This window comes from Callospermophilus lateralis, chromosome 7, assembly GCF_048772815.1.
Source record: "Callospermophilus lateralis isolate mCalLat2 chromosome 7, mCalLat2.hap1, whole genome shotgun sequence".
Lineage (NCBI taxonomy): Eukaryota > Metazoa > Chordata > Mammalia > Rodentia > Sciuridae > Callospermophilus > Callospermophilus lateralis.
In genome coordinates, this window is record NC_135311.1 from 122,032,228 (window position 1) to 122,045,300 (window position 13,073).

General features: G+C 37.1%; 1 protein-coding gene across 1 annotated transcript in view; it reads left to right on the top strand.

Annotated features, from left to right (window-relative positions):
- Positions 1 to 13,073, top strand: part of Snrnp40 (small nuclear ribonucleoprotein U5 subunit 40) — a 33,602-nt gene that overhangs the window by 12,161 nt on the left and 8,368 nt on the right. The window contains exons 5-6 of the mRNA XM_076863070.2: positions 3,805 to 3,927; positions 11,379 to 11,499. Of these exons, the coding sequence (XP_076719185.1) occupies positions 3,805 to 3,927; positions 11,379 to 11,499 (244 nt within the window). The remainder of the gene's footprint in view (positions 1 to 3,804; positions 3,928 to 11,378; positions 11,500 to 13,073) is intronic.

Genomic DNA, 13,073 nt, shown 5'->3' on the forward strand with positions numbered 1-13,073 from the left:
TTTTTAGTTGTAGATATACACAATACCTTTATTTTATTTATTTATGTGTTGCTGAGGTTAGAACCCAGTGCCTCACAGGTGCTAGGCAAGTGCTCCACCACCGAACCACAACCACAACCCCCATTTTAATTATCCTAAAAAGCATACAGGTATAGGGATGTGACTCAGTGGTGGGGCACTTGTCTAGCATGTGTGAGGCCCTTCATTTGATTCCCCACCAAAAAGCAAACAAAAAGTATGCAGTTTAGTGACTCTTAGTTCATTCAGTGTTGTGCAACCATTGCTACAATCCATACCAGAATGTTTCGTCACTCCAAAAGGGTATATGGTAATATTGTAATTAACCAGTTTATTACCCCTATTTTTGCCTACCTCTGGCAACTGCTGACCTGCTTTTCTTCTCTTTGATTTGCCTAATCTGGACATTTCATATAAATAAAATCATATGTGGCCTTTCATGTCTAGCTTCTTTCATTTAGCAGGTTTTCCAGATCTATATGTGTTGTAAGATATATTGATATTAGATTCTTTTTTATGGCTAAATATTACATTGTAAGAGTATTCCACATTTTTTTTTTATCCATTGGATAATTCAGTATTAGAATTATTCATTGTCATGAATAATGCCACTATGAGCATTAATGAATAAGTTTTAATATGAGTACCTGTTTCCATTTCTATTGAGAGTAGGATTGCTGGTTCATGTGACAATTCTTGTTTAACTTTTTGAGAAACAAACAGACTTTTTCCGAAACAGCAGCATCATTTTATATTCCCACCAGCAAAATATGAGGGTTCTACATGCTAGTTATTACTTGTGTGTTTTTTTGTTTTTGTATGAAAGTTGAGGTTTTTGTTTGTTTGTTTGGTTGGTTGGTTGTCCTGGGGATGTAACTCAAAGCCTTATACATGCTAAGCATGCACTCTACTACTAAGCTATACCCCTTACCCTATTGGGTTGTTTTTTTTTTTTTAAGATATCCTAGAGGATATAAACTGGTATTGTAATCAATCAGTTTATCATCTCAAGAAATGTTTATTCAAGTTCTCTGTCCATTTACTGATTGGGCTATTTGTATTTTTGTTGTTAAGTTAATATGAGTTCATTATTCTGGGACTGGGTTGTAACTCATAGGTGGAGTGCTTACCTATTATGTGTGAGAGTTCATTATTTAAGTCCAGTTTATCTATTTTTGCGTTTGTTACCTGTGCTTTTCCTTTTTTAATTTTTTTAGTTGTCAATGGATCTTTTATTTTCTTTATTTATATGTGGTACTGAGGATTGAACTCAGGGCCTCACACATGCCAGGCAAGTGCTCCACCACTGAACAACTACTCCAGCTCTATCACCTGTGTTTTTGATATTGCATCTAAGGATTTGTTGCCAAATCCAAAGTCACTAAGACCCCTATGTTTTCTTCTTAGAATTTTTATAGTTTCATCTCTTATATTTAAACTTTGATCTATGTTGAATTAAATTTTGCAAATCATGTGAGGTAAGGGTCTATCTGCCTTTTTCTTTTCCTTTTTTCCTTTGGTGCTAGGAATGAGCCCATCCTCAAACTTGCTAGGCAAGCCCTCTATCACGGAGCCATACCCACAGCCCTAGTTTTATTCTTTTTCCATATGGTTATCCAGTTGTTCCAGAACCATTTGTTGAAAAGACTATTTCTTTTTTCTTTTTTTATTTTCTTCTGTTGTGTTGCATACTCAATTTTTTGTTGAAAACTAGATATTTAAACATATAAAGTAACAACAATGTTTGTTGTTGCTTATTGCAGTTATTGTTTGTGATTTTTTTAAACTAATTTTTGTAAGATCTGTATTCTTTCTTCTGTGTAGCTACTGAAGTCTTTTTCCATAAGCATTCTAATAAGCTAGTAATTGACACAGGTTTCCTTAATCATTTAGAATGACAAAAATTCTGCCAGTCTTTGCAGATTGGGCATGTATGTGTCTGTGTCAGAGACTACCTTCAACTCTGAGCTAGGCAGTTTGTAACCCTGCATTATCATTCATTTCTTGGTTGTTTGGAGCCTGAAGGTCAGCGGGAGGTGAGAGATTAAGGCCTTCTCAGATCCCCAGGAATATATGAGAGCTTTTCAAAGCACTTATTCCCCACATTCTCCTTCCCTATCCTTTCCTCCCAAGCTTTTTGGTTTGTCATTTGCTCTATTCCCTGCCCCAGACAGCAGAGGCAAATGCATTTGTCTTTAAATGTTTTCAAGAAGTTTCATATTAGGCAAAATAACTGCAAACCCTTTGGACTCATCCTTCAGAAAGCCACAGACATAGGTCTATAATCCCAGTGACTTAAGGCTGAGGCAGGAGAATTGCAAGTTCAAGGCCAGCTTCAGCAACTTAACTCGTAACTTAGTGAGACCTTGTCTCAAAAAATAAAAAGGGCTAGGGATGTGGCTCAGTGTTAAAGCATCCCTGGGTTCTGTCTCCAGTACCCAGAAAAAGAATATGAACAGGGTACAGTAGCTCAGGGATGCTAAGGCAGGGGGATCCTAAGAGTCCAAAATACAAGTGAAGTGATTTATTACTCATTTGTTTATAGTTCTAATAATGTCTTTTAGTTACAAAGAATCAGTGTAAGCATTTTAAATGCTATTTATTTGTTTTAATGCCTAATACATTTTGTTATGATTTTAAAATGACCTTTGTGTCCCTGTTAGAAATGTGTCTATGTCCACAGGGTCCTTGAATTTAGGGGTATAGTGTATGATTACTGTTTTTTGTTTTTTGGTTTTTTTTTTGTTTTTTTTTTTTTGGTACTAGGAATTGAACCCAGGGGCACTTAACCACTGAACCACATCCCTAGTTCTTTATTTTTTTTTTTTTTAACTTTTTTTTTGTTGTGGATGAGCACAATACCTTTACTTTATTTATTTATATGTGATGTTGAGGATTGAACCCAGTACCTCACGTTTGTCAACCAAGCACTTTACCACTGAGCCACAATTCCAGCCCCTTCTAGTCCTTTTTTTTTTTTTTTTTTTTTTTTAAGAAAGAGTGGAGAGGGCTGGGGATGTGGCTCAAGCGGTAGCGCGCTCACCTGGCATGCGTGCGGCCCGGGTTCGATCCTCAGCACCACATACCAACAAAGATGTTGTGTCTGCCGATAACTAAAAATAAATAAATATTTAAAAAAAAAAAGAAAGAAAGAGTGGAGAGAGAGAGAGAGTGAGAGAGAATTTTTTTTTTTAATATTTATTTTTTTAGTTTTTCGGCAGGCACAACATCTTTGTTTGTATGTGGTGCTGAGGATCAAACCCGGGCCGCACGCATGCCAGGCGAGCGCACTACCGCTTGAGCCACATCCCCAGCCCCTTTCTAGTCCTTTTTTGTATTTTACTTAGAGACAGGGTCTTGCTAAGTTGTTGAGGCTGGCTTTTAACTCCCAATCCTCCTGCCTCGGCCTCCCAAGCCACCAGGATTCCAGGCATGCACCATCACACCTGCCTGTGTGATTATTTCTTCTATTTTAATTTATTTTTTAGTTGTAGTTGGACACAATACATATAGGATTGAACCAGGGCCTCACATGTGCTAGGCCAGAGATCTGCTGAGCCATGCCCTAAATGTGATTACTTCTTAAGAGTGACATTACTGGGCTGGGGTTGTGGCTCAGTGGTAGAGTGCTCCCCAGCACTTGCGAAGCCCTGGGTTCGATCCTCAGCACCACATAAAAATAAATAAATACAATAAAGGTATTGTGTCTTAACTACAAATAAAAAATAATAAATAAATAAATAAAGAGTGACATTACTAATACACTCATCTTTTCCTCTGCTTCAGCTTTGGGACATCCGGAAGAAAGCAGCCATCCAGACATTTCAGAACACTTACCAGGTGTTAGCTGTAACCTTCAATGACACAAGTGATCAGATTATCTCTGGTGGAATAGACAACGATATCAAGGTATGTTTAATGTTTATGTTATAATTCCCTTTCACTTGTATACACTCCTAGAAGTAAATCTTTGCAAACTGAGATTGTGGTGCCTAGTGACAACTAATAGGAAGGTAGTAACTTGAAACTAAGAACCAGGCAGTTAATTTGAAGTGTGAAGTCCCTGGGAGAGGGTCTGTGTAAAAAATACAGAATGCATTACAATATTCCTTCCCTGAAGACATTTAAAATCTTTTTTTTTTAATTTTTTATTTTAACTGTCTTGTTCTAATGAGATAACTGTGAATCAGTTTGTGATTCCCTGCCCTCATCTCTCGATGTGTTTCTTTTTGACCCTATGAAAAGGAAATTTCCTAAACTTCTCTAAGAAAGAGACAACAGACCATGAACTCAAGTTTTCAAGTAATTGACTTGGATTCTGATCCCAATTCCATCATTTTCTAGTTTTGTGACTTCAAATAAGTTATTTTACTTTATTTCTTAAAGCTTTTGTTGTCTCAGGAGAATAGCAAGGGTAGTAATAATAACAGTAGCATCTGCCTCATAGGGTTATGGTGGTTATTAACTGAGCCTGGTCTATTAAAGCACCTGGCAGAGTTCCTAGATGTAGCCAGTGCCAGTAGTTGTGCAGTGTTTTTTTGGAGCTACACAGTTCATGTCTGCCTTTATCTATTGGCTTCCTTGAGGCTCTCAGACTTTGACCTTACATTCTGCTTTATCGTAAGAATGGTCCCTGTTAGTTAATACCCAACTTCCTCTTTTGTCCCTATATTCCTGTCACTCCTTGCTTCCTTTGTAGTTACTGTGGATAAAATTTCCTTGTTTTTATCCAAAGATGGTCCTTTAAGTGGAAGGGTTTCAACTCTTCTTACATCCTCAAGAAACCCATGCCATCAGTTTGCCCAGATCCTTTTTTTAACTTCTGTGTTTCTCCTTCTCATCAACATTTCATCATGCATAGGTCTCTTCTAGGGAAGATAAGTATCATCCTTCAGACACACACCCTCTCTTGCTATTGCCCTGAGGGTCTTCCCCTTCATAGCCAAACTTTTTGGAAAGGATAATGGTGGTGATAATGTTATCATCTAACACAAAGTGCTTGCTTTATGTCAAGTGGTGTTCATAAGCTTTGCATCATTCATTCGTTTAGGTTCACAGCTGTCTTCTTGAAATAGACCCTACCAATTCCATTTTATAGGTGAAGAAACTGAGCTAAAAGAGGCATAATAATATAACCCAAGGTTCCGCTGCTATAAGAAATGGAAACTTAGTTCAAACCCAGAATTTGGTTCCAGAGTCATACTCTTTTTTTTTTTTTTTTAAGTTTTCAATGGACACAACATCTTTATTTAATTAATTTACTTACTTACTTACTTACTTACTTATTTATTTATTTTATGTGGGGCTGAGGATCAAACCCAGCACCCCGCGCATGCCAAGTAAGCACGCTACCACTTGAGCCATATCCCTAGCCCCCAGAGTCATACTCTTAACACTTAAGAGAAAAGCCCTGAAGATTTTCATAGACTCACTATCTTAGTTCCTCACTTCCCTTTTATTTCTCAATTCCATATCTCCCCATCACCTCTAACAGTCTGGCCTCTGCTTTCATTATTTTGTGGGCATTGCTCCCTTTAAGACCATCAGCGATCTCTCTGTTGCCAAATTCAGTAGATCCTTTATAGTCCTTTCTCGTGTGTGTGTGTGTGTGTGTGTGTGTGTGTGTGTGTGTGTGTTGGGGGGGGTTATATATGTTTTACCACCCTAACCATTCTGAACCAGACATGACTTCTTAAGTTCTGTAACTACAGTCTCATCCCTCGTGAGCTCCTTTCTTTAGGCATGGTTTTTTGTGTTTTTGTTTTGCTGTGCTACATATCAAACATAGGGCAGGTACTTCTACCACTGAGCTACACTCCCTACATTCTCTGCATTCTTTTTTTTTCTTTCTTTTTTTTTTGGATGGGCACAATATCTTTCTTTTATTTATTTACTTTTATGTGGTGCTGAGAATTGAACTCAGTGCTTCACACGTGCTAGGCAAGTGCTCCACCACTGAGCCACAACCCCAGCTTCAGTCCTTTTTATTTTTTATATTGTGACTATATCTTGCTAACTTGCCAAGATTGGCCATGAACTTATGATCCTTCTGCCTCAGCCTCCCAAGTTGCTGAAATTACAGGCATGTACAACCACACCTGGCTAGTTTTTATACTTTACAAAATGTAAAAAGAAAAAGCCTGGCACAGTTACACACCTATAATCCCAGCCACTTGGAGGCCTTGCAAGTTTGAGGTCAGCCTGGGCAATTTATTGAGACCCTGTCTCAAAATAAAAAATGAGGGAACTGGGATCATAGCAGAGGTGGAGCACATGCCTAGCAATGTGTTGGGCACTGGATTCACTTCTCAGCATTGCATATAAATAAAGATTCATTGACAACTAAAAAATAATAATAATAATTTGTTTAAATAATAAAAAAAGAAAAAGGGCTAGGGATATAGCTTGATGGTAGAGTGCTCCTGGGTTCAATCCCTGATACCAAAAAGAAAAATAGTAAAAATAAAATCACTGTGGTATAATCATCCAAATTCATTCACTCTTAATATTTCATTATACTTTCCAATCTTTTCTTTTAGATAAAATCTTATATGCTGCTTTTTGTATCCAACCAGAGATGAAAAATTGTGTTCTATGTGTGTAATATGAACTGTAATGCATTCTGCTGTCATATATAACAAGTTAGAATAAAAAATAAAATAAATCTTACATGCTGCTTTTTAAATTTATTATCCTATAGCTAGTTCCTTTGTCAGGAACCTGCCTACTTCAGATCTTGCTGTAACTAACTTGCTCTTGTTCTTATTTCTTGGCTCAGACTCCTGCTTCTCTGAGAGGACTTCTAAATTTGAATAGGTCCTCCTCTAGTTGCTGTCTATCATATCCCTCTTATCCTTCTGGACAGTATGTTGGGATTATTTTTCTAATTCTTCCACTTAATTGCTCTGATTTTAAGAAAGTTATTTGTGGCTAGATGTGATGACAACTATAATCCCAGCACTTGGGTGACTGAGGCAGAAGGATCACAAGTTCAAAGTCAGCCTCGGCAACTTAGCAAGGCCCTAAGCAACTCAGCAAGACCATTTCTAAATTTAAATATATATATATATATATATATAAAATATATATAAAGGTAGGTACTGGGGATGGGTGAGCTCCTTCCTTGGTTTCAATCTCCAGCACCAAAAAAAAAAAAAAATTTTTTTTGGTTTTGTTTTTTGTTGTTGTTTTGTTGTTGTTTTTGCAGACAGGGTCTTTCCATGTTGTCCAGGCTAGTCTTGATTTCCTGGGCTGAAGTGATTCTCCTTCCTTGGCCAACAGAGTAACTGGGACTAGAGATGTGTGCCAGCACACTTAGCTAAGAAAGTGACTTTAACTTCTCTGAATCTCCATTTCTTACCTCTAAATGGGAGTATTCAGCCTATGTATTAAGAATTTTGCCAATTTTGAATACATATTGTTTTTTGTTGTTGTTTTTGTTTGCTTTTTTTTTCCTCCCTTTGGTAGTTGTAGATGGACAGCATGCCTTTATTTTATTTGTTTATTTTTATGCAGTGCTAAGGATCAAACCCAGTGTCTCACATATGTGCTAGGCATATGCTATGCCACTGAGCTACAGCCCCAGACCTATTGTTTTGTTTTATGGCAGCAGCAATTAATAGTATTTAAAGTTAGGTTGCTATAATTATTTGTCTTCTTTTTTGCTCCTTTATGATTAAGGTATGCTAGAGAAATGTAAGACCTTATTAGAATTTAGTTAGAAGATAAATTGAGCTCCTTCCTTAGGTTTCTCCCTACCTAAATACCCTGTTGTGACATACTTAGGGGAGAGTAATTACCCCTGGACCCAGAAGCACTCTTATGTTGAAGTTGTCCTGGGGCCTCATAAATTTCTTTAAATATGGAAAAGAGAGGCTCCTTTCCAATCAGAAATAGACTCAAGGAATGTCAAACCTGCAAGAAACCTTAAACTTCTGGTTCATCTGTCTTATTTTATGGATGACTAAAGTGAGGCCCTAAGATGTTAAATGATTTAGCCAAGATCACATAGTCAATCACTCAGTCAGTGGTAAAGCCAGGATCGCAGCTGTATCCTCAGAGAGCTGATAATCTTTCCAATCTGTTTTGTTGCCTCTGGTCAATTAACAGGTTCCTTTTAAGCACTTAGGGACTCAGCAGGCTTTAGCACTTAATTGCTTGACAAGTCCCTATACTGCCTCAGCACATTAGTAGGTATTCCTAAAAGAACTTGGTTCTTGGGATGAGGGTTTAACTCAGTGATAGAACCAGTGCTTAGCATGCATGAGGCCCTGGATGTGATCCCCAGCATGGTTGAGGGGGCCAGGTGTGACAAGACACTTCTCAGCACGGCCTGTTTTTAAAAAGGAAGAAGAAATGAGGAATGGGAGTTCCTTTTGTGAGTAAATATGCTGTCTCTAGGGACTTTGATAGGATTTGGAAGTCAGAGGAAAAATGAAAAAAGAATAAAACATATTCCTGCTTGAGGGCTTGAGGGTCTGGCTGGCAGTTCTTTAGTGTTTCATGTAAACTTGAGCTCTGAGCCACATGGGAGTTTAGTTGGTAGTTTTGTTTGTTTAAAGGAATAAAATAAGTGTTTTTTGATTTCTTATCCTCTGGTCTCATCTCTTTGATTATCTGAGCCAGAAAGATCTTTTCAGAGTACAAATCTAACCAACTCATTGCCCTACTTTGAACACTTCTGTGACTCCCTAGTGAAGGGAATAAAATCCAAGTCAGGCATTCAAAGCCTTTTGTGTGCTCACCTCTGTTATATACCTCTCAAGCATGATCTGTTTCTACTCTACACTTAATTCCCTACAATCTAGCAATTTTATCATGCTCTCTGCTTTCACACATCACTTTTCCCTTGAAATACACTTCTACTTGGTCAAAGTAATTTAAAAAAAAAAAAGACTCTTCCAGCAAGGTACACGCCTATCATCCCAGCTACTCAGGAGGCTGAGACAGGATGATCCCAATTTTTTTTTTAATATATCTTTTTAGTTGTGGGTAGACACAATACCTTTATTTAGTTTGGGATGGGGGGGGATTGTTTTTGTAGGTACTGGGGATTGAAACCAGGGCCTTGTGCATGCAAGGCACACTCTACCAACTGAGCAATATCCCCAACCCTATTTAATACTTCTTATGTGGTGCTGTGGAACGAACCCAGTGCCTCATGTGTACTAGGTAAGCGCTCTACCACTGAGCCAAAACCCCAGCCCAGGTGATCCCAAATTTGAGGACAGCCTGGACAACTTAATGAGAAAGACTCTTGTCTCACAATTTAAAAGGGCTGGGGCTGTAGCTCAGTGGTAGAGTGCCTGTCTAATATGTGTGAACCTGGTTTTAATCCCTAGTACCACCAAAAAAAGAAAGAAAGAAAAAAGTCTCTTCCTTCTTCTTTACCTTGCTCAAATACTTTATTCTCTGGGAAAGCTTCTCTCATCCCTGTTCTACAAGAGTTAAACCTTTTGCCCCCTCTGCTACTACACTGCAAATAGGCCTTTCGATACTTGTTTGCAAGACTGTTTTCATTGCTAAACTAAATGCTGCTTGAGATCAGGAACTCTGTCCCTTTAAATCTCCAATAGTGGTTGCCACTGATCAGATACCCAGATGTTCATTGAATAGCTGATTAGGACATTTGCAAAATGTTTTGCTTAAATTAGTGCCCTATTCATTCTTTCTGTGGCAAATCCCAGATATTTTTTATCCCTACACAAACAAGGTATAGGCCTCAAAGAAGAAAGTCTGGAAATAGCACATAAGTGCTGAGATTGGTGGCAAGTGCATTCTCTCCTACTTGTTATTAAGGTAAAGATTTCAGCAGTGCCTTCTCTGAAGAGAAAGGACAAAAGCTTTTAATAGAGTGTCAGCCATTTCAAGCTCTCCTGATTACTGAGGCAGCAAACATCCTGACACAAAAAAGTGATGGTATATGAAGTGTGTTAGGCTGTACACATGAATGAGTTATGGATGGAGAAAGTAGAGTTGTCTGCCTTATGTATTACTCCAGCATACAATACCTAACTCACGTCTGGATGAGAGAAAGCGCCTAGTTTTAGAAGACAGCAAAAATTTTATTCACTTAGAAAAATTACATGGCCGCGTTAAATAAAATTTGGGAAAAGTTTTGTATAATACCGATGACCTTCACAAAATTACTGTTTTTCCATGTGACATCCAGACTATTGCTGGCAGTTTTAATAATTATTTTACATAGTTGCAGTTTATGTAAATATAAATACTGTTTTGTATTTTCCCTTTTTTGCTTATTATGTAAATATTTTTGCATTTGGATTCCAGAGTTATTTTTAGGAACTGCTTAATAATAACTGCCAAAATTATTGAGGGCCTGCCAAGTGCCAGGCATATGCTAAGCATTCTTATTTGTAATTCTTATAACAGCCATAAGAAGTTGATGTTTTCCCTGTCCTCAGAAAGGGTTAGTGGCCCAGTGACACATAATTAAGTTATTCTTAATCCTAAATTTCCTCTTTCCATTCTGCCATGCTATCTCCTTTGTGAGAATTCATAATGTTCCAATGTGCTTATGAATCATAATTTAATGTCATATCTTTTACCTTATTGACATTTAGGTTTTATAGTGTGTGTGTGTGTGTGTGTATATATATATATATAATATATATATATAATATATATATTTACATATACATGACATTAAGCATCAATATTCTTACATATTTTCTTATACACAATTCACATGTATTCATAATGTCTTTAAATAACATGTTTACATATTTTATGTAGTTCTAATAATTTCTCTTTTTTTAATATTTATTTTAGTTGTAGATGGGTACAATATCTTTATTTCATTTTTATGTGGTGCTGAGGATTGAACCCAGTGCCTCATGCGTGCTAGGCAAGGACTCTACTACTGAGCCACAACCCCAGCCCCTAATAATTTCTTTTTAGTGACTAAGAATCAATGTAATCATTTTAAATGCTATTTATTTTTTTCTTTAATGTCTACTACATTTTGTTATGCTTTGAAAATGACTTCTATGCAAATTTTCTTACATTGAACTTTATCTTAATATTTGACATTAATTTATATCAAGTCAAATATAGTCACTTTGACTCTTTTTTTAAAAGACAAGGGTTTTGGGCTGGGATATAGCTCAGTTGGTAGAGTGCTTATCTCTCATGCACAAGGCCCTGGTTCAATCCCCAGCACCAAAGATAAGGTTTTTTTTTTTTTTTTTCTCTTTGACAGAAATCCTGTATTTTGTAGTTGAAATAATATTTTGCCCTTTAAGAAAGGATACCAATTTCTCAAAGCAAGTGACTCTTGAATAATTCTTTCTCTGTTCTTTCTCAGTTTGATTTCTGGGAGCACTTTTTTGTTTTTGCAGGTCTGGGACCTACGCCAAAACAAGCTAACTTACACCATGAGAGGCCATGCAGATTCCGTGACTGGACTGAGTTTAAGTTCTGAAGGCTCTTACCTCTTGTCCAATGCAATGGACAATACAGGTAACTTTGAAGAGGAAAGCTGTCCCAGTGCCCAGTCTCTGTAGACCCTAAAGAAGTGGGCATTGAGTTTTAAATGTGTAGGGGTATGGGGGATGTAGCTCAGTGGTAGAATGTTAACCTGGTATGTCCAAGATCCTAAGTTCAGTGCCCAGCATTGCAAAAAGAGAAAAAATATGTATACTGGGATACATGAAAGTCAAGGAAAGAGTCAAGGATGGCTCAAAGAGTCTACCAGTCAATGAGAATATTGTAGTGGGAAAAGCTTTAGATGATCACGAATCCAGGACGCTAATCCCAGATCTGCCATTATAGCTCCTAAACAACTTTGAACTATATTTATCCTTTCTGGACTTCAGTTTCTAAATGGATAAAATTAGAGGAAATGGGCCTTTATCGTTAGGGCCCATTTCTGCTCTGGTATACTGTAAATCCAAGAAGAATACAAGAAAAATTTTAACTGATTAGTTCCATGAGAAAAAAAATCAAGAGTTATGATTCAAATAGTCAGGACAATTCTCAGATGTTTGCAGATGGTACCAAGTTTGGGCAATCATAGACCAGTATGCCATGTATCTTACCTCTCTACTCCAAGAGCCCTAGTGTGAGCAGGGAATAGTGGCACACAACTGTAATCCCAGCTATTTTGGAGGCTCAGACCGAAAAATAAAAAGTGCTAGAGATGTAGTTCATTGGTAGACAATTTGCCTAGCATGTGGGAGGCCCTAGGTTCAATCATCAATACTGAAAAAAAAAAAAAAAAAAATAGCCTCAACATTCTGGACTTACACAAACACAAACTCTTGTTGCCCTATTTCTTTGCTTATTTTGTTGATTGTTTTTTTGATTTGGGTTTTTTAGTTGTAGGGTGGGAGAATGGGTTTACCATAACAAAAAAGGAAGGCAGTTGTGGGATTATGTGCTTAATATTGGAGTTTGGAAATGCTCCTGGTACCCATATCATGTTCTTGGGCTTGTCAAGAACTAAAATGCACTAACTGACATTTTATAGCAAAAACAGTACCTGGCATTTAATGGGTACTCAAATATTTGTTGACTGAATGGAAGTTCTTACTTCCTGACTGCATTATCATCTCAATAGCAAACTTCCATGCATAGCTTTGCCTTTTTATGCCTGTCTGACTCCCAAGTGTTGTTATTACCTTTTCACACTCAAATAAAATGACATCATTCAGATTCCTCTATAAGATTAGCTTCTGTTAAAACAGCATTAGCTACTGCTTACAGTGTATATTTATATGCATATCTTAAATTCAGTGGATTTACCCTTGACTAATTCTAGCTTCCTTTATAGTGAGAAATGATGAAGTTCTGTGAGTGGTTATTAAAAGAATAGTAAGAAGAATTTCTGGTTTGGGCAACATAATAAAATTATAAATTCTCTATTTTTATCACCTTCAACTTTTTTTAGAATCTTTCCACATATATCATCTTGCTCAGTTCTTAAAATGGATTTATTTATTTCAAAGAAAGAAGGAAACAAACAACAGGCGTGGTGGCACACACCTGTAATCCTAATTATTCAGGAGGTTGAGTCAGGAGAATCAAAAGCTTGA